Below are 22,590 nucleotides of genomic sequence, written 5' to 3'. Positions count from 1 at the left end.
GCTATGCAAACTCAGGTTGTTATTTCTGTTGAAGGGACCTGGATTGCAGTTGTCCAGAGAAAGATTCCTTGTGCTGCACACTTGCAACATTGGAAGACACTTATAGAATCACAGAATCCCTACAGTGCAGAAGAAGGCCATTCGGCCCATTGAGCCTACACTGACAATCCCAACCAGACCCTATCTCTGTAACTCCATGTATTTACCCTGCTAGTCCCCCTGACACTAAGGAACAATTTTATCATGGCCAATCCACTGAACCCGTGCATCTTTGGACATACTTTATGTTTTTGATCTTGAGTTTGGAAGAGTGGGAAGTGATTGAAACAAGATGTTTAAAATCGTCATGAGATTTGAAAGAAGAGATACAGCAAAAAGCATTTACTTTTGTGGAGGAATCCAGGAGAAGATTGTTAAAATTAGAACAAGGCCTTTGCAGAATGAATCAGGGAGCACGTACAGGGCTCAGGAGATCCAGACCTACTTCCCTCAAAAGTCTGCAGGTCTGGGGATCAGAAAGATTTTGCTCGGTTATATTATTGAGGGACACGTCTCGCAAGCCATAGAATGGCAGAACAGGCTCGGAATGGGCTTCTGTTGTCCCAATGCCCTTATCTGGTTGCTCTGTGTAACCTTATTTGTAATCAACCTTAAGTAGGCCTAGGGATGGCAGGGGAATCCTAGATGACTGATCACAGATACAGACTGATAAAATCAGACAGGAGAGCCAAACAACAGTCTGCAGGCTGCTGCCTTCCAAACACCAACAGCTCTGTCGCAGATTTGTGGAATAACATTGTGTGGAATTGGAACTGCTCCGAGCAACAGTCTCCACCTCTGTTATTTTCAGAGGTTATGGGAACCAACAGATCGTGAGGAGCAGGAGAATGAAGGAGGTTATTCAGCCCACTGTGTCCACGCCAGCTCTCTGAATGATCATTTCACCTAATGCCATTCTTCTGTCTTCTCCCCTTAACCCTGCACAGTGTTTCTTTTCAAATGATCATCTAATTCCCTCTTGGATGCTTTGATTGGACCTGCCTCCACCACGCTCTCAGGCAGTGTGCTCCAGACCCTGACCACTTGCCCTGGATCGACATTTTCACCAAAAACTAACCAGTTCCTCCTTGGGCCATACTGTATATCTGTACCAAGTTTTGCTAAAATCTATACATTCATTTTTGAAGTATATTATTTACGGACTAACAGACAAGGTGAAGATATTACTCCCCTCCCAACATTAATGATGAAGGCGACTCGACAAGAAAAAAGGACGAGCTCAGAAGAGGAAAAGTGAACAAACGTAATAAAGGAGAGAACAAACTTGCATTTATTGCGCTGTTTTAAAGCTCTCAGGACTTCCCAAAGTGCTTTGTAGCCAAAGAAGAACTTCTGATGCATGTAGTCCCTAATTATATTGGCAAAAGTGGCAGCTCATATCCTATTAACAGCCACAGGGAAATAATCTATTTCTTTGAATGGTACCCCGGGATCTATTATATCCATTAAACAGCAAGGCAGGATCTCAGTATAACGCCTCATCGAAAAGACACCTCTTCTGAAAATGCTGCACTTCCTTAATGCTACATTCGAGTGTCAGTCTAGATTATAAGCTAAGGCATCAGCGGGAAACTTAAACCCACAGAGGATTAAAGCTCTTTCGTGCAGATGTTTAATAATAAGATTTTCAACTACACAGCCAGCAAAGTTATATTAACAGAGCTGGAGGTAGGAATAAATTCTGAGGAAATCCCCTGCCTGAAGTCTCTTGGAGGTGGCTTTAAGAATGAAGTTGTGTGGATTCAACCTGAGTTCAAATTTTTAAAATTTGTTTACAGGCTGTGGGAGTCACTCGTAAGCCAGTATTTATTGCCCTTGACAAGGTGGTGATGTGGTGGTGAGCTGCCTTCTTGAACCGCTGCAGTCCATGGGGTGTAGGTGCATCAGAAAGAAATCTCACGACACCAGCTTGAAGTCCAACAAGTTTATTTGAAGCAAACGCCCCAAGCTTTCGGAATACATTGTTCCTTCGACGAAGGAACAAATTGCTCCGAAAGCTTGGGGCATTTGCCACAAATAAACTTGTTGGACTTTAAGCTGGTGTCGTGAGATTTCTTTCTGTTTTACCCCAGTCCAATGCTGGCATCTCCACATCGGGAAGGTATATCCACAGTGCTGTTCGGGACGGAGTTCCAGGATTTTGACCCCGCAACTGTGCAGGAACAGTGATATATTCTCTGGTCAGGATGGTGAGTGACTTGAAGGAAGCCCCCAGGTGACAGTGTTCCCAGATATCTACAGCCCTTTTCCTTCTTGATGGCAGTGGTCGTGAGTTTAAAAGGTGCTACCTAAGGAAACTTGGTGAACTCTTGCAGTGTACCTTGTAGATGGTATGGTGCACACGGCTGCCATTGCTCTTCAGTGGTGGAGGGAGTGAATGTTTGTGGAATGGGGCTGCTTTGTCCTGGATGGTGTCGAGTATCTTGAGTGTTGTTGGGGCTGTACCCATCCAGGCAAGTAGAGAGTATTCCATCTCACTCCTGGTGGACTAGCTGGACATGATGTGGGTATGCCGGCGTTGGACTGGCGTAAACACAGTAAAAAGCCTGACAACACCAGGTTTTAGTCCATTGGACTAAAACCTGGTGTTGTCAGACTTTTTACTGGGACTAGCTGGAGCCAGGAAGTGAGTTACTCACTGCAACAGTCCTAGACTTTGTGTTGCTTTTGCAGCAACAATGTTTGTCTGGCTGGTCCAGTTCAGTTAGTGGTCAATACTGACCCCCAAGGTGTTGATAGTGGGAAATTCAGTGGCATGAAATGTCAAGGATATGTAAGAATAGTAAGGGCACGGTCACTGTTGTTTGCACTTGAAAGAGACATCGCAGGCAGGAAGGAAATTAAGATGTAGTAATATAACCGCTGTATTATGAGGAGAGAACTGATGAAGTGCCATCTGAAAAAAAAGTTAATGGATAGTAGAATCAACAGTAAAGGAGTGGGAAGGATTAGATGATGATTTGGAAGAGGACACTGATATGGAAGGAAAGAGAATGGGAAAGAATCAAAGGCTCAGTTATCAAGTGTAACACAAAGAGAGTTTTTGAAGGGGTGGATACTGAAAAGTCGATGTAATCTCAAACAGATAGTAAATCTATTTACATTTAACCTGTTCTAACTTTGAACAAAAAGTGCTCCTCCCAAATTTCATGTTCTTGATATTTTTATTTGAATTGTATCGCAATCTGAGCAAGTTAATGGCATTAGGGAGGTTTAAGGACGATTGTCCATTGCGCTAAAACTCATAGCAGTCCTGATCCAGAATGGAACATGACCCAGAATTCCAGCTCCACGTTTTTCAGCGATCTTCACCCGTTTTGCTTGTCTCCGACCCTCAGCAACGTTCCGTCATTCTGTCCGGAAGTTCTGTATGTTGCTGAGTTTCTCGGAGCGCGCACCAAAACTTGAAAAGTCGGAGGAAGGGCTCGTACGAAAATGGTGCCACAGTTGCTATGCGGGAAATTCAATCGCTAACTCGGCCAAAGTCACAGCTAAAGAAAAGCTATCAAAAATGTGTTTTGCTGTTCTTTGGAATAGTGTCATACGATATCTTATGTTCCACAGATGAAAGCCAGGGCTTTGATTTAATATTTCATCCAAAACATGGTGCCTTGGGCAGTGTAGCACTCCCTCAATATTGTGCAGGGTTGGAAGCTTAGATCATTGGCTCAACTTTCTGGAGTAGATCTTTATTACCAACTTGTGTCCTGGCTGTTGAGTAAATTGAACAAAAGACACAATTATTACATATTTGGGACCTGGCTCTCACTGATATATATTAACAATATGTGACCTGTTGCGTATTTTCAGTGAAATTGAATATTCTTTAGCCCTCCACACAAGCTGTCTCCAATGACTGTGCATTGCTCCAGGGTTTCCAGTTCCTGATCTACAACTGAGGCTTTTCCATCTCCTTTCAAATCCTCCGAGATGCTGACAGTCTGCATTATGCACTCAAAATTGCTGTCCTGGGTTGTGTGGCCAGAATCTCCTAACTCCGAGGAGTTCGGAGTGCGACCACCATTCACTCGGCTAACACTCAGATTGCTTCCTCCCTCACAGAGACTCCTGAAGGATGGCAAGAGAGAAAGCATCATCAGCAGCCTGCACATCCCGCCGTCGGAGATCGAAAACGGGCAGCGCATCATTTGCAGGGCGAAGAACGCAGCGGTGCCAGAGGGGAGGGAAGCCGAGGTCACCGTCGATATCCAGCGTGAGTTGCCTTTTCCTCTCTCGGGGTGAATTTTCCCGTTCCGCCCACCATGGGAATCGGAGCGGGCGAGGGGGGGGCGGACCATGGATAGGTCTGTCGATGTTGGGTGGGATTTCCTGGTTCTGGGACGAGTGAGACCAGGAAATCCCACCCTAAGGCTTCCGCTTCAACCATTGGCTTTTGGTGTTTCACTTTCCGTTTGAATTTAGCCAATGGTCAGTGCGCCGGATCAGATAGACCAATTTGGGGGTGGGCTTTCAACTTGTTATTCCTCCAATCCAAAGATGTGCGCGTTTGGTTGATTGGCTATGCTAAAAAAAAATGCCCTCAGTGTTCTGAGATGCATTGGTTAGAGGGATTAGTGGGTCAATATGTAGGGATTTGGGAGTAGGGCCTGGGTGGGACTGTACAGATTCGATGGGCTGAATGGTCTCTCTCTGTACTGTAGGGCTTCTATGATCTTCTGATCTATCGTTCACTATCTATTGGTAAGTGTTGAGATGAATAAAAGTGGATGGGGTTTCTACAGTGGGAGCTGCAGTACAATATCAATGTCACACGGTGGGGATATGATGTTGAAAGTCTAACACCTTGGGCTGAATTCTGTACAGAATGCAAATTCCAGTTTCCCTTTTCCAGTTTCCACAATGCATGCAGAATGCGTGACCGGTTTTGCGTGGGTTTTTTTGTGTTTTCCTGCAGGGTTCATGTTTGCAGTGCAGATTGTCAACTGCATTGGTGAGCAGGAGGGATGTGGATGTGACGTCAGGGTGGTGAAGGCCCACCTCAGTCCCCCAAGATCTGCTATCAAAACAATTTAAAGTTATAAGCCTCAACATTCACCTCCACCACCTACCCCCCTGCCAACCACCCTTACGCCACCCACACATTCCTCCCTCTTCTTTCAGATCTCCCTTGCCCCTCCATTACACAGACAGCCATAGACTCAGAAACCATATCAAAAGCAGAATATGTTACTGCCACATCTTTAATCTGTCAATCATTTCCCCGAGTAGCTGTGTCAATAAACCACCTGCTCTGCTAAGGCCATTCTGAGCTTGTGGAACTCACTCAATCATTCATAATAACCACAGCCATCAAAGCAAACTGTTCCACTTAGAAGACCCTGAAATTGAAAAAAAAAGTCACAGAATATGTTGTATTTGCATTTCAATGCAATGATTGCTGCCATTCAAATGAGGGTAAAAAGTTTTTAGATTTTTTTAAACATTCAACCGCAAGGAGACTTTTCTTTCAAAGACAGATCTGTGCGTATATTTAAATTACAGAACCAAACACGACAAGAGGGTTTGCCAGCATATATTTCTGCATTTTTGAATGCATTATCACACATTCTCGAATAGAAAAACAATCTGTAATGAACGTCCACACCTACACAATAAGTTTCAAAGGAATGATGGATTTACCTTTGCAGGTGTTATAATTCAGGCCAGAAACTCTGTTTTCTGAAGTCTGCCTGGCTCATACATTCTGCTATTTGAATTTGATTAAGGTAAGCATGAGATGTTTCACTTCAAGTATGATGCAAATGTCCCACTAGGGAGCTTTTACCAAACAAGTTTTGTTTAAGAATACAGTTAACATATAGCAATAACTTCTACCAATTACAAACAAGAAAAAAAAACATGATATTGCATGACCCTTAACAGCTAACTACCATTCTAACCAAACAATTCCCACAAACAAAACCCTGCCACAGGTTTAGCACAGAAAATACGAATGCTCACATGATGCTGAAACTTCGTCCCTTGGTTGGAGAATTGAAACTTTGACTTTCCAGTCTTGTAGCTTTGAGAAGCCCTCTTAACATACACACAGACAAGCCTGATGTCAGAACAGCTTCCCAAAACACCAGGGAGAGACAGATTCTAATACTAGCTAGCAAACCAGCAAGAGCAGAATTTTCACTCCAGGAAGGCAAGAAGCCTTCAAAAAGAGGTCATCACCCTCTGTCTCCTACAACTGAAGTCTCACAACACCAGGTTAAAGTCCAACAGGTTTATCTGGTAGCACAAGCCACTAGCTTTTCAAGAACTGCCCCTTCATCAGGTGAGTGGGTGTTCTATTCACAAACAGGGCATACAAAGACACAAACTCAGTTTACAAAATAATGGTTGGAATGCAAGTCTTTACAGATAATCAAATCTTAAAGGTGCAGACAATGTGAGTGGAGAGAGAGTTAAGCACAGGTTAACGAGATGGGTATTGTCTCCAGACAGGACAGTTAGTGAGATTTTGCAAGGCAGGTCGTGGGGGTTACAGATAGTGTGACATGAACCCAAGATCCCGGTGAGGCCGTCCTCATGTGTGCTGAACTTAGCTATCAGTCTCTGCTCAGCAACTCTGCGTTGTTGTGTGTCGTGAAGGCCGCCTTGGAGAACGCTTACCCAAAGATCAGAGGCCGAATGCCCGTGACCACTGAAGTGTTCACCAACAGGAAGGGAACACTCTTGCCTGGTGATTGTTGAGCAGTGTTCATTCATCCATTGCCGTAGTATCTGCATGGTCTGTCCAATATATCATGCCTCAGGATATCCTTTCCTGCAGTGTATCAAGTAGACAATATTGGCCGAGATGCAAGTGTATGTACCGTGTGCCTGGTGGATGGTGTTCTCACGTGAGATGATGGTATCCATGTCAATGATCTGGCACATCTTGCAGAGGTGGCTGTGGCAGGGTTATATGGTGTTGTTCTCCTGAAGGCTGGGTAGTTTGCTGCAAGCAATGGTCTGTTTGAGGTTGTGTGGTTGTTTGAAGGCAAGAAATGGGGACGTGAGGATGGCCTTGGCGAGTTGTTCTCTTCATCGATGACACGTTGAAGGCTCTGGAGAAGATGTCGTAGTTCTCTGCTCCGGGGAAGTACTGGACGATGAAGGATACTCCGTACGCCGTGTTCCTTGTTTGTCTTCTGAGGAGGTTGGTCCCAGCCTTCAGGAGAACAGTGACCACGACACCACACAACCCTGCCACAGCAACCTCTGCAAGACATGCCGGATCATCGACACGGATGCCATCATCTCAAGTGAGAACACCATCCACCAGGTACACGGTACATACTCTTGAAACTCGGCCAATGTTGTCTACCTGATACGCTGCAGGAAAGGATATCCCGAGGTATGGAACACTGGGGAGACCATGCAGATGCTATGACAGCGGATGAATGAACATCGCTCAACAATCACCAGGCAAGAGTCTTCTCTTCCTGTCAGGGAATACTTGAGCAGTCATGGGCATTTGACCTCTGCTTTTCAGGTAAGCGTTCTCCAAGGCAGCCTTCAAGACAGACAACAACGCAGATTCATGAGCAGAAACTGATTGCCAAGTTCCGCACACATGAGGATGGCCTCAACCAGGATCTTGGGTACGTGTCACACTATTTGTAACCCCCACAACTTGCCTGGGTTTGCAAAATCTCACTAACTGTCCTGGCTGGAGACAATACCCACCTCTTTAACCTGTGCTTAACCCTCTCTCCACTCACATTGTCTGTACCTTTAAGACTTGATTACTTGTAAAGACTCACATTGCAATGATTATTTTGTAAATTGAGTTTGTGTCTTTTTACACCCTGTTTGTGAACAGAACACCCACTCATTTGATGAAGGGGCACCGCTCCGAAGGCTAGTGGCGTTTGCTACCAACTAAACGTGTTGGAATTTAGTTTGGTGTTGTGAGACTTCTTACTGTGTTTACCCCAGTTCAACACCGGCATCTCCGCATCATCCTACCATTGAGCCAATTTTGAATCCACTTTATTAAATTCTCCTGTATTCAGTGTGAATTTACCTTCTTCCATGTCGGACCTTGTCAAAGGCTTTGCTGAAATTCATATAAACTATATCAACTGCACAACCCTCATCTACACACCTGGCCACCACTTCAAAAAATTCAATCAAATTTGTTAGGCGTAACCGCACTCTAACAGAACCATGCTGTCCCTCTTCAACCTTTGCCTCTCCAAATAGAGATAGATGCTCTCCTTCAGAAGTTTCTCTAATAGTTTTCCCTCCTACTGAATTTGCTCAAGAACCTCACAGGGCCTCTCCCTGAATTCCAGACCATCATCCTCATTCTCTTGTGTGAAGATGGATGTGCAGTATTCATTCAGCACTCTACCAATGTCCTCTGGCTCCACCCACTGATTACCCTCTTGGTCCCTAATAGGTCCTGCTCTTTCCCTTTTCTCTTCCCCAACTGATATACTTACAGAATCTCTTGGATTTTCTTTACTTTTACCAGACAGAGCTTTTGCATATTCCCTCTTTGCAATCGTAATTGCTTTCTTAATCTCCACCCTGCACTTTCTATACCTCACTAACACCTCCACTGATTTGCTCCCCTTGTACCTTTTAAAAGCCTTTCTTTTCCTTCTCATGGTGTCCTGGACATCTCTGGTCATCCATGGTTCTCTGGGCTTGTTATTCCCACCTATCACCCTCGAGGGAACATGCTGGGTTTGCCCCCTCCCCATTTTCTTTTTGAATGCCCCCCACTGCTCTTCTGTAGATTTTCCCATTAGCAGGCTATTCCCACTCTGTCTTGTCCGGATCCTGTCTTATTTTACTAAATCATTGCATTAAAAACATATCTACGTTACAACACAACAAATCTAATCGTGACATCCGAAGGTGCCAAAGTATTTGACATTTACCTGTTGGAATGTTCCTACCTCCTCAGCAGACCAGCCCGTCCTACACCCCTCCTCCCCCCAATTCCCCCCTCCCCTGTACTCCCTCACTGCCCCCCCCTCCACCACCTCCAAGGAGAAGCTTTATTTTGAGTTTCTAACGGAAATGATGTGTGGAAGGAAATACAAATTTCCTGCGCTCCTGACAATAGGGACGCTGACCTTGGAAGAGAGACTACGTGCTTTCCATCCTAGGCGTTCCCAGCAACCCCCAAAGGCCGCATGAAAATGGTGTGGGGTTGGGAAGGCATCGGGAAACCGTTTTTCCTGCAAAAAATAAAGAAGGACCTGGATTTTCCAGTTCTGCCACAGGGCTCTGCATTTTGTGACACCCCTCCCAGGAGATTGTGGGGTCGATTCCAGTTAGTGTGGTTCTGTGCTAACTAGACTTAACGATATACAACCAGTGTGTCCAAGCGTTTTGTGTTTGTGAATTGAGTTGTTTACCCAGGTACACTGAACTAGAGGGCACAACCTCAAAATAATTTACAACAGAGTTGAGGAGTTGAGGAGGAACTTCTTCACTCAAAGGGTAGTGAGTCTCTGGAATTCTCTGCCCATTGAAGTGGTGGAGGCTACTTCGTTGAATATGTTTAAGTCACGGATAGATAGATTTCTGATCGATGAGGGAATTAAGGGTTATGGGGAGAGAGCAGGAAAGTGGAACTGATCCACTTCAGATCAGCCATGATCTTATTGAATGGCGGGGCAGGCTCGAAGGGCTGGATGGCCTACTCCTGCTCCTATTTCTTATGTTTTTATGTACACAAAAAATAGGAGCAGGAGTTACCTATTTGGACTGATCCGCCCACTCAAAATGATCATAGCTGGTCTTGGGCTCCAACTCCATTTTCCTGCCCACTCCCCGTATCTCTGAATTTCTTGATAGATCGAAACTCTGTCTATCCCAGCCTCGTACGTATTCAGTAACGGTGTATCCACTGTTAGGAATGGGTTAACACACCTTTCAATTAAGTCCTAATTTGAAGTCACTTATTCAATAGAATAGGGTTCACAGGTGGCACTATTTTGTTGGTGGATAATGGTGTGTGAAGTTGGATCGAAGAAATAAAGGTATTTTATGAAGAAGCAGAACTCATGTCTCCTTTACACTACAGCAACCGAGAGGCTCAAACAAGTGCAGTCCTCTGGAATAGAGAATTCCAAGGATTCACGTCCCTTTGAGTGAGGCAATTTCTCCTCATCTCAGTCCTATATAGTCAGCCCCCTCACCCTGAAATTGTGCCTCTGTGTTTTAGATTCCCTGACCAGCGGAAACAATCTCTTAGCATCTATCCTTTCAGAACTTTCAATGAGATTACCTTTCCTGAACTCCAGAGAACATGGGCCCAATTTATTCAGCCTCCCGTCATAGGGTGGACCCCTCATACCAGGGACTAATCTAATAAACCTTTGCTCTACTTTCTCCATTGCAAATATATCCTTCCTTAAATGTGGAGACCAAAACTGTGCACGGTATTCCAAAGGTGCTCTCACCGAAACCCTGCAAAATTGTGGCAAGATTTCTTCATCGTCTTGCTTTAGACACTAAGATGTGATTTATCTTGCTAATTGCTGGCTGCATCTGCCTCCTCACGTCCTCTATCCTTTGTACAAACACAGCCAAGTTTCTTTGACATCAACTTTGTAAGTTTCACACCTTTCAAAAAAAATTCTGCTTTTCTCTCCTTACGACCGAAGTGAATAGTGTCACACGTCCCGAGATGACACTCCATCTGCCAGCATGTTGCCCACTCGCTTCACCTGTCTACATCTCTGCAGCCTCTCTGTGACTCCTTCACAGCTCATCTTTCCACTCACCCGCTTTCATCAGCAAGTTTGGGAACACTACTCTCTATATCTTCATCCAAGTCGTTAATAAGAAAAAACGTCAATAGTTGAAGCCACAGCAACGCACTTCCTGCCATTTACACTGTAGTCTCAGGAGCCGTACAGTGGCCCAGCTCCCGAGATTTGGGCCTACACATTTTGAATGGGGCAGCAGGAACGATACTGGCATCTACAGTGAAACAGGGTGGAATGGCCCCAATATTGTGACTTGGGCCCCATCTGCACTGACAGCAGTGAGCAGCCCAGATAAATGGAGAGATGGAAAGGCAACATGCAATCACAGACTGGGCCGTACACATATGATCAGTCATCACAACCCCTGCCCAGGTAACTGGAGGAAGGGCAGCAACCAGGAATCAGATTTGAGGGTGGGGGGTGGTTGATGGTGACCTGATTGTCAGTTGTTACTGGTAATTGGGAGGGGGATTGGGGAAAGGCGCCCATACGCAGCCTGCATTCTTTGAATCTGTGATCAGGAGAATCGTTCCTACTCCCTGCTCTCCGCACAATCAGTTAACGATATCTTCAACTCTTACCTTTTTGGCTGCGGCCTGCTGTGGGGCTTTTAAAGACACACGCCCCCACGAGGTTGCTTTCCTGAGTGTTACCAGTACTGGCACTGACTCTCTGGGAGAACCTTCCACACACCTGATGAAGGAACACCGTTTCCAAAAGCTGGTGGGAATACTATCAAATAAACTGGTTGGACTCTAACCTGGTGTTGTGAGACTTCTTACTGTCTCTGGGAGAAAACAGACCTTGCAGTCGAGGCCTGGAGAAAGGCATTTGACTTGGTCAAAGCTGTGCACGGTGCGGTCTCATGTTTCTAGGCGTTGCCAATATGGTGGGTGATGCAATTGGGTTTACAATGAGCCAGCACTTCCTGCCTGCCATATTTCTGGCTTTGCAAGCCAGTAAACACCTGAAAAACCAATGGTGTGTGGCTGACTTACCAGGCCCTCAGGTTAATTTGTATATACGTCCAAACACTGCTTCCACCAGATCTTACAGTTTGAGATTGCTTTTTGCAGTTGTGTAAAATGGGTAATATCAAATCAACTGTCAGTCTTACACTGGAGAAGGAACAATGATGCTGGCACAGGTCCACTTACAGGAATTTGAATGATAAACTGCTACCAGAATACGAGGAGTTGCATTCAGTAGAAACTCATACAACAAAATTTGCATTTATCTAGCCCCTTTGGTGTTGTAAAACATCCCAAGGTGTTTTGCAGGTGCCCTATCAGCAGAAAACTGATACTGAGCCATATAGAGATGGAGAGGGATAGGGCCATCGAAAAACTTGAAAATAGGAATGAGAATTTCAAAGTCAAGGACTGGCTCTAAGATAGGTCAGTGAGAACAGGAGTGATGGATGATTAGCACGTGCATGAGCTTTACCCCACACTGACACAAAGTGTTCATTTATCTGACGTGTTGTGAATGGAATGGGGTCAAATACATCAACAATTGAAGTGTAAAGTTTATTTATTATTGTCACAAGCAGGTTTACATTAACACTGCGCTGAAGTTACTGTGAAAATCCCCTAGTCGCCACACTCCGGCGCCCATTCGGATAACACTGAGGGAGAATTTAGTATAGCCAGTACACCTAACTAGTATGTCTTTCAGACTGTGGGAGGAAACAGGAGCACCAGGAGGAAACCCACGTGGACATGGGGAGAACGTGCAGACTCCAAGCAGACATTGACCCAAGCCGGGAGTTGAACCTGCGTCTCTGGCGCTGTGAAGCAGCTGTGATAACTACTGCGCTACCGTGCCACCCCAACAACCCCACTTCTGATGTTATGCTGGAGGGATGGACATAGATGAAACAGATGAAGATGGTTGGGCCTAGGATACTACCCTAAGGAAGTGCTCTGCCCAAGACTGCAAGAGGTCATGACGACAAAAGGTCATGAATATAGTCCAATCCATCACGCAAACCAGCCTCCCATCCATTGACTCTGTCTACACTCCCCGCTGTCTCGGCAAAGCAGCCAGCATAATTAAGGACCCCACACACCCCGGAATTCTCTCTTCCATTTTCTTCCGTCGGGAAAAAGATACAAAAGTCTGAGGTCACGTATTAACCCTACTCAAGAACAGCTTCTTCCCTGCAGCTATCAGACTTGTGAATGGACCTACCTCGCAGTAAGTTGATCTTTCTCTACACCCTAGCTATGCCTGTAACACTACATTCTGCATTGTCTCCTTTCTTTCTCTATGAACAGTATGTTTTGTCTGTATAGCGCGCAAGAAACAATACTTTTCACTATATACTAATACATGTGATAATAATAAATCAAATCAAAATCAAATCAAGTCAGATCCTGCAGTGATGTCCTGAGACTGAGGTGATTGATCCCAAAGAACTACAACCATTTTCCTTTGTGCCAGGTTTCACTCCAATCAGTGGCCCTGACTCTCATTGTTTAGTTTCTGTTTTGCCAGGGTTTTTTGATAGTCCAATCAGTCAAAAGCTGCCTTGATGTCAAGGGTGGTCAGTCCCATCTAACCTCTTGTCTTTAGTCATTGTGTCCATGTTTGGACAATGACTACCCTGAGGTTTAGAGCAAAACTGTGCACATTGGCCTGTGTAAGTGCTATTTGATAACACCTTCCATCATTTTGCTGACGATCGAGATTAAACTGGTTTTGGCCAGATTGGATTTGTCCTGCTTTTTGCAGACAATACATATCTGGGCAGTCTTCCACATTGTTGAGTAAAAGCCAGTGTTGTAATTGAACAGGGCAACTTGGCAAAGGACAATTCTCGCTCTGAAGTCTTCACCATTCCTGCTGGAATTTTGTCAGGACCCATAATCCTTGAGCTATCCAGAGCATTTAGCTATTTCTTGTTATCACATGGAATGAATTAAATTGGATGAAGACTGTGACGCTGGAGACCTCCGGAGGAGGCATAGATGACTCATCCACTCAGCTCTTCTGGCTGAAGATGGTTGCAAATGTTTCAGTCTTACTTTGTGAGGATTAGTGAGGATGGGGATGTTTGTGCAGCATCCTCTTCCAGATAATTGTTTAATTGTCCATCACTATCCATGATTGGATGTGACAAGACAGCAGAGTTTTCATTGTTCGGTTGGTTGTGGGACCAATTGGTTCTTTCTACTACCTGTGGCTTCCGCTGTTTAACATTGTGTTGTAGCCAGGTTGGCACTTTATTTTCAGCTATGCATAGAATCATAGAATCATAGAACCATACAATGCAGAAAGAGACCCTTTGGCCCATCGAGTCTGCACCAAACACAATCCCACCCACGCCCTACCCCCATATCCCTACATATTATACCCACTAATCCCTCTAACCTACGCATCCCTAGACACTAAGGGGCAATTTCTTAGCATGGCCAATTAACCTAACCCGCACGTCTTTGGACTGTGGGAGGAAACCGGAGTACCCGGAGGAAAGCCACGCAGACACGAGGAGAATGTGCAAACTCCACACAGACAGTGACCCCAGCCGAGAATCGAACCCAGGACCCTGGAGCTGTGAAGCAGCAGTGCTAACCACTGTGCTACCGTGCCGCCCGGTGCTGTCCTTGTCATACAGTGCTCTTTGAACTGGATTTGGTTCCTTAGCTGTCTTGATGGATGAGTGAGATAGTTACCAAATCACAATACACAATCACAGATTGTGACTGAAAGCAATTCTGCTGTTGTTGAGGGCCCCCAGTAGCTCCAGATACCCAGTTTTTAGCTGTAAGGCCTATTCTGAGTCAATCAATCGGGGTGGCACGATGGCACAGTGAATAGCAGCGCTGCTTCACAATGCCAGGGGCCCGGGTTCAATTCCAGCCTTGGGTGACTGTCTGTGTGGAGCTTACATGTCCTCTCTGTGTTTTCATGGGTTTTCTCCAGGTGGTCTGGTAACCTCCCACAGTGTGGGTTTAGCTTGATTGTCCATGGAAAATTGCCCCTCAGTGTCAGGGGAACTAACAGTGTAAATATGTGGGGTTAAGGGGATAGAGCCTGGGTGGGATTTTTGTCATTGTGGGCTCAATGGGCCTAATAGTTTCCTTAGGGTGGCACAGTGATTAGCCCTACTGCCTCACAATGCAAGGGACCCAGGTTCAATTCTGTCCTTGGGTGAAGTTTGCACATTCTCCCCATGTCTGCATGGGTTTCCTCCGGGTGCTTCAGTTTCCTCCCACAGTCCAAAGATGTAAAGGTTAGGTTGATTGGCTGCGCCAAATTGCTCTTAGGGAGTAGCAGGGTAAATACAAGGATAGGGCCTGGATGGGATTGTTGTCAGCATAAGCTTAATGGGCCTAATGGCCTCCTTAGGACTGCATGGTGTCACAGTGGTTAGCACTGCTGCCTCACAGCACCAGGGACCCGGGTTCAATTCCAGCCATGAGTGACTGTGTGGAGTTTGCACGTTCTCCCAGTACCTGCGTGGGTTTCCTCTGTGGTCAGGTTTCCTCCCACAGTCCAGAGATGTGCGGGTCAGGCAGATTGGCCATGTTCAGTTGTTCCTTAGTGTCCAAGATGTGTAGGTTAGGGGGTTTAGTGGGGTAAATGGATGGGGCTAAAGGAATGGGATGGGGGCAGTGGTGGGTAAGATGCTTTAACGGAGAGTCAGTGCAGACTTGATGGGTTGAATGGCCTCCTTCCACACTGTAAGGATCCTACGACAATCCCATTTAGCACAGTGGTGTTGCCATGTATGACAGCGGAGGAAGTTCTCGGGGTAAAGATGGGACTTTGTTTCTACCAGACTGAAAGGAGAGTTGAAAGAATTGTTGGTGATTTGGAGCCTGCCATGTTTTTGGAATGATATCATCGAGGGGGGCACATGGGGGTGAGATAGAAGAGAGGTCTTGGTTCGATCCAGCAGGAGTTCAGAGGTGTCAGTGCAGGAGCAGGAAGAGGTGATTGACTAGCTGTGACTGGTTAGTTCTGAAAGAACCAGGAGAGACTGATACCACAGATCAGGAAAACCAAGGAGATGTGTTGGAGGAGGAAGGGGTGATTAATTATGTCAGAGGAAACAGACAGGCTGAGAATGATGAGGGGAGATAGCTTGTCACAGTTACAGTCATAAAGAGTGACATGTAACTGTCACAGACTGAATAAAGGGTAAACCATTTTGGACTGGGTTGAGGAGGAATTTCTTCACTCTGAGAGTGGTGAATCTTTGGAATTCTTTACCCAAGAGGATTGGAGGCTTAATCATTGAATATCTTCAAGACAGAGAGCAATAGATTGCTGGATATAAAAGATATCGAGAGAGTGGTGTGTGTAAGAGAGAAAGGTGTGTGTGTGTGTTTGTGTGTTTGTGTGTGTGTGTGTGTGTGTGTGTGTGTATAAGGAAGAGAGGTGTGTATAAGAGAGGTGTATGTGTGTGTGTCTGGGTCTGTGTCTGTGTGTATGAGTGATATTTCTGAGAGAGAGGTGTGTAAACTGGAATGTGGGTTTGAGGTTAAAATCAGATCAGTGATGATCTTAATTGGTGGAGCAGGCTCAGTGTTCTGGGTGACTCACTCCTGATCCTAATTCAATTACCCGTATATAGAGTTCCAGGATTTTGACATGGAAGGAATGATGATTTTGTTCCTTGGTGTGTAACTTTGAGGGGACTTCATCTTCTAAGTTGTGGGTTTGGAAGGTGCTGTTGAAGGAAACTTGGTGAGTTCACTAGGTGGTACACACTACAGTCACTGTGCATTGGTGGTGGAGGGGGTGAATGTTTAAGTTGATGGAAGAGATGCCATTAAGCTTTGTCCGAGATGGTGTCAAGCTTCTTGAGTTCTGTTCTGAGTGCGGCTCCAACAATGTTGTCAATCTATTGCTTCCTCCACCAACCATTTTCATCAGTTCTTTAGACAACTGGATCAGATTTGTCAAGTATCAGCTGTCTTTTTTTTATTTTCATCCTTCAGATGTGAGTGCTATTGGCAAAGAGCAGTATTTATTGCCCGTCCCAACTGCTCTTGAGAAGGTGGTGGTGAGCTGCCTTCTTGAACTGCTGCAGTCCCTGAGGTGTAGGAAACCCAGAGTGTGGTTAGGACCCAACAACAGTGAAGGAATAGGGAAACAGTTGCAAGTTACAATGGTACGTGGCTTGAATGGAAACTTGCTGCTGGCGGTGATGCTCCTGTGTATCTGCTGCTTAGTGTCTAAGACCATAAGATACAGGAGCAGAATTAGGCCATTCAGCCCATCAAGTCTGCTCCACCCTTCAATCATGGCTGATAAGTTTCTCAACCCCATTCTCCCACTTTTTCCCCGTAACCTTTGATCCCCTTACCAATCAAGAACCTATTTATCTCTGTCTTAAATACACTCAATGACTTGGCTTCCACAGTCTTCTGTGGCAATGAATTCCACAGATTCACCACCCTCTGGCTGATGTAATTCCTCCTCATCTCGTCTTCTAGGTGGTAGAGATTGTAGGTTTGGAAGGTGCTGCGTAAGGAAGCTTGGTGAGTTCCTGCAGTGCATCTTCTAGATGTGCAGAAGGCTTTTACTGTGTGTCAGTGGTGGTGGGAATGAATCTTTGTGGATTGGGTGCCAATCAAGCGGGCTGCTTTGTCCTGGATGGTGCGGAGTTCCCTCATCCAGGCAAGTGGGGAGTATTCCATCACACCCCTGACTTGTGCCTCTTAGATGGTGGGTTGGCCTTGGGGAGTCAGGAGGAAAGTTACTTGCTGCAGGATTCCCAATCTCCGGCCCTTGTAGACACAACACCGAGCAGCAGAGAGGACTGAACCGGAGGAGGAGGAAGATGATGAGCTCTTCTCTCTCGAGAAGAAGGCTGATGTGGCATGGACATCTGCAGTCTTTCACTTCACTGCCCGGGTGCCCGGGGAGATGGACGGATTCAGTCACACTTCAGCTAATCTGAGGCAGTGCAGCCATCTGGCACATCAGTTCTGAGCTCCCAGCACAAAGTCATTCCACGATATCTAATGCTCTTCTTTATCTTGTGTCTTCAATTTTATTGCAAAACAGGGTCATGGGGCTGGCAACATCTAACTAGGAATGTGGGAAAATGGAGGTTTGAAGTAAAGTTTATTCTTAATCAGGAATCACGGTCTAAAACACCCAAGTGAACACCCTTGTGCAAACATAAGAAATAGGAGCAGGAGTAGGCCATCTAGCCCTTCGAGCCTGCCCCGCCATTCAATAAGATCATGGCTGATCTGAAGTGGATCAGTTCCACTTTCCCACTTTCTCCCCATAACCCTTAATTCCCTTGTCTATCAGAAACCTAGCTACCCGTGACTTAAATATATTCGGCGAGGTAGCCTCCACCACTTCAATGGGCAGAGAATTCCAGAGATTCACCACCCTTTGAGTGAAGAAGTTCCTCCTCAACTCTGATCTAAACTGCCCCCCGACTTATCTTGAGGCTGTACCTTCTAGTCCTGCTGTCCTTTCTAAGCAGGTAGAATCTCTCTACCTCTACCCTATCCATCCCCTTCATTATCTTACACGTCTCTATGAGATCCCCATTTACCCTTTATTTAAATAAATTCATTAAAACTTTAATAAAACCCTTTATTTCCATCCCCTATTATCCCCAGACAGCGTAACCCTTGCAGCATCAGCTGGCTGCTCAGTCACATCCTCAAATGGGTTCAGATACTTGTAGCAGCCAACATCCTCTGGATTTTGAACCCCGAGGGGCACCATCAAGCACAGTCCCACATACATCTGCACAGGGGCAGACACAGCCATTGGGCAGGATTTTCCGATTTCGGGGTGAGTGAGGCCGGAACTGAACTGGAATTGATTTCAGCAGAATTCATCTTCCATTATCCTCTGTCCACCTTCTCTCTCATGGCCCACGTGTACTTCCTACCAGTCAAAAACTGGTGAGCACTTTGCTGTATGTCAGATACGTGTCGAATGACTTTGGTCATGGTAGTTACTCAATCCTGTAAATCAGTACACTGAGCGTGCCAGTGGTCAGTGCCAAAATGCTCCAGGTTACCTGCCACATCTAATTCGAAAGGCAACTGGCCAACATATCCATGGGTGAAGATATCCACATTCACATGCCTGAGACATCATGACATTCATGGTGACTCCAGTTTCTCTCTCAAGGACTCTGGGAATGCTAACAGAACTGCACACAGTTTCCACCCCTGCCTCAGACAATCCTTATTGTAGACCACCCAAATAATTAACATTTGTGTCCAGCAGAGCAGAATTTGGAGTGTCCTGCACTGTCCAATAGGCATTGCCCACCTCTGACCCAGTCTCCAATGGGAACTCTCCACCTCCGTCCCAGTCTCCAATGGGAACTCTCCACCTCCGTCCCAGTCTCCAATGGGAACTCTCCACCTCCGTCCCAGTCTCCAATGGGACCTCTCCACCTCCGTCCCAGTCTCCAATGGGAACTCTCCACCTCCGTCCCAGTCTCCAATGGGAACTGTCCACCTCCGTCCCAGTCTCCAATGGGAACTCTCCACCTCCGTCCCCGTCTCCAATGGGAACTCTCCACCTCGGTCCCCGTCTCCAATGGGAACTCTCCACCTCGGTCCCAGTCTCCAATGGGAACTCTCCACCTCTGTCCCAGTCTCCAATGGGGACTCTCCACCTCTGTCCCAGTCTCCAATGGGAACTCTCCACCTCGGTCCCAGTCTCCAATGGGAATTCTCCACCTCGGTCCCAGTCTCCAATGGGAACTCTCCACCTCCGTCCCAGTCTCCAATGGGGACTCTCCACCTCCGTCCCAGTCTCCAGTGGGGACTCTCCACCTCTGTCCCAGTCTCCAATGGGAACTCTCCACCTCTGTCCCAGTCTCCAATGGGAAGACTGGCGACACTCTCCATCTCGGTCCAGTTTCCAATGGGATCTCTCCACCTCTATCCTTTATCCAATTCCTCTCCACTTCCGTCCCTGTCTCCAACAAATTTGAATTCAATGAAAATATCTGCAATTAAGAATCTATTGAATCTACGTGAAATCATTGTCGATTGTCGGAAAAACTCACCTGGTTCACTCATGTCCTTTAGGGAAGGAAATCTGCTGTCCTTACCCGGTCTGGCCTACATGGGACTCCAGAGCCACAGCAATGTGGCTCTCAACTGTCCTCTGAATAAGGGGAACTAGGAATGGGCAATAAATGCTGGACAGCCAGTGATGCCCATGTCCCACGCACAGATTGGAAAAATAAATAAATGAAGCACTTTTTCCATCATAAGGCCTTTTAATTTCAGGGATGTGATTTAAGCTTTGTTTGCTTGTGATGTGATCGTTTTGGTAAAAAGCATACACATGAGTTCTGATTTGATTTACTATTGCCATATTTATTAGTGAAAAGTATCGATTCTTGCACACGCTGCAGAAAAAGCATACTGTTGGTAGACAAGCAGCACTGAGAGGGGATATACGCAGTACTGAGAGTGGATATACGCAGTACTGAGAGTGGATATACGCAGCACTGAGAGTGGATATACGCAGCACTGAGAGTGGATATACGCAGCACTGAGAGTGGATATACGCAGCACTGAGAGTGGATATACGCAGCACTGAGAGTGGATATACGCAGCACTGAGAGTGGATATACGCAGCACTGAGAGTGGATATACGCAGCACTGAGAGGGGATATACGCAGCACTGAGAGGGGATATACGCAGCACTGAGAGGGGATATACGCAGCACTGAGAGGGGATATACGCAGCACTGAGAGGGGATATACGCAGTACTATGAGGGGATATATGCAGTACTGTGAGGGGATATCTCCAGATGTGTGGCCATTGTGTCTATACGGGTAGAACTGAGAAATAAAAAGGGGGAAATCACTTTGATAGGGTTGTACTATAAGTCCCCAAATAGTTGACGGGAAATTGAGAAGCAAATATGTAAGGAGATTACCAATAGCTCCAAGAAAAAATAGGTTGGTAATAGTAGGATATCTTAATTTTCCCGACCTTGACTGCCACGTCCATAGTATTAGAGGGTTGGATGGAGAGAAATTTGTTGAGTGTATTCGGGAGGAATTTCTCATTCGGTTTGTGGATGGCCCGACTGGAGAGGGGGCAAAACTTGACCTCCTCTTGGGAAATAAGGAAGGGCAGGAGACAGAAGTGTTAGTGAGGGATCACTTTGGGACCAGTGACCATAATTGTATTCGTTTGAAGATAGCTATGGAGAATGATAGGTCTGGCCTAAAAGTTAAAATTCTGAATTGGGGCAAGGCCAATTTTGATGGTATCAGGCAGGAACTTTCAAAAGTTAATTGGGGGAGTCTGTGGGAAGGCTGGTAAATGGGAGGCTTTCAAAACCCTGTTAACCAGGGTTCATGGAAAGCATGTTCCTCTTAGAATGAAGGGAAAGGTTGGCAGAAGTAGAGAACCCTGGATGACGCGAGATATTGAAGCCCTGGTCAGAAAGAAGAAGGAGGCATATGATATGCATAGGCAGCTGGGATCAAGTGAATCCCTTGAAGAGTATAGGGGGTATAGGAGTGGAGTTAAGAGAGAAATCAGGAGGGCAAAAAGGGGACATGAGATTGTTTTGGCAGATGAAGCAAAGGAGAACCCAAAGACCTTCTGCAAATACATAAAGCGTAAAAGAGTAACAAGGGAGAGAGTAGGGCCTCTTAAGGATCAACAAGGTCATCTACATATAGATCCACAAGAGGTGAGTGAGGTCCTAAATGAATATTACTCATCAGTATTTACTGATGAGAAATGATGTTAGGGAACTTGGGGAAATAAATAGTAATTTCTTGAGGAGTGTACATATTACAGAGAATGTTACAGAGACAGCTGAAAGTCTTAAAGCACATCAAGGTAGATAAATCCCCGGGACCTGATGAAGTGTATCCAAGGACATTGTGGGAGGCTAGGGAGGAATTTACGGGTTCCCTAGCCAAGATATTTGAATCATCGATAGTCACAGCTCAGGTGCCGGGAGCTAGGTCTCTTCTCCCTGGAGAGACGAAGATTGAGAGGCGACTTGATAGAGGTTTATAAAATGTTGAGAGGAATAGATAGGGTGGATTCTCGGAGGCTATTTCCCAGGGCTGAAATGGTCGCTACGAGAGGACACAGGTTTTAGGTGCTGGGAAGCAGGTACAGGGGAGATGTTAGGGGAAAGTTTATCACTCAGAGGGTGGTGAATGTTGTGCCTTTGTTTAAAAAGGGCTGCAGGCAAAAGCCTGGGAACTACAGGCCAGTGAGCCTCACATCTGTGGTGGGTAAGTTGTGAGAAGGTATTTTGAGAGACAAAATCTACAGGCATTTAGAGATGAGGGACTGTCAGCATGGTTTTGTGAGTGGAAAATCGTGCCTCACAAATTTAATTGAGTTTTATGAAGGAGTAAACAAGAAGATAGATGAGGGCAGGGCAGTTGATGTTGTCTGCATGGACTTTAGCAAGGCCTTTAACAAGATACCGCATGGTAGGTTGTTGCATAAGGTTAAACCTCACGGGATCCAGGGTGAGATATTTAAACGAATACAAAATTGGCTTCTTGACAGAAGCTAGGCTGATTGTAAAGGGTTGTTTTTCAAACTGGAGGCCTGTGACCAGTGGTGTGCCTCAGGGATCAGTGCTGGGTCCACTGTTATTTGTCATTTATATTAATGATTTGGATGAGAATATAGGGGGCATGGTTAGTAAGTTTGCAGATGACACCAAGGTTGGTGGCATAGTGGACAGTGAAGAAAGTTATCTCCAATTGCAATGGGATCTTGATCAATTGGGCCAGTGGGCTGATGAATGGCAGATGGAGTTTAATTTAGATAAATGCGAGGTGATGCATTTTTGTAGACT

At 45.8% G+C, this 22,590-nt stretch overlaps 1 protein-coding gene across 3 annotated transcripts in view; it reads left to right on the top strand.

Moving 5' to 3' along the window:
* kirrel3b (kirre like nephrin family adhesion molecule 3b) overlaps positions 1-22,590 on the top strand; it is a 583,172-nt gene that overhangs the window by 480,219 nt on the left and 80,363 nt on the right. For all 3 annotated transcript variants that reach the window (XM_080214871.1, XM_080214872.1, XM_080214870.1), the window contains one exon: positions 4,123-4,273. In XM_080214871.1, coding sequence (XP_080070997.1) covers positions 4,123-4,273 — 151 coding nt within the window. The remainder of the gene's footprint in view (positions 1-4,122; positions 4,274-22,590) is intronic.

The sequence above is a fragment of the Carcharhinus amblyrhynchos genome, chromosome 29 (genome assembly GCF_965287045.1).
Source record: "Carcharhinus amblyrhynchos chromosome 29, sCarAmb.v2.hapA, whole genome shotgun sequence".
NCBI lineage: Eukaryota > Metazoa > Chordata > Chondrichthyes > Carcharhiniformes > Carcharhinidae > Carcharhinus > Carcharhinus amblyrhynchos.
This window is presented reverse-complemented; position numbering and strand designations above follow the sequence as displayed.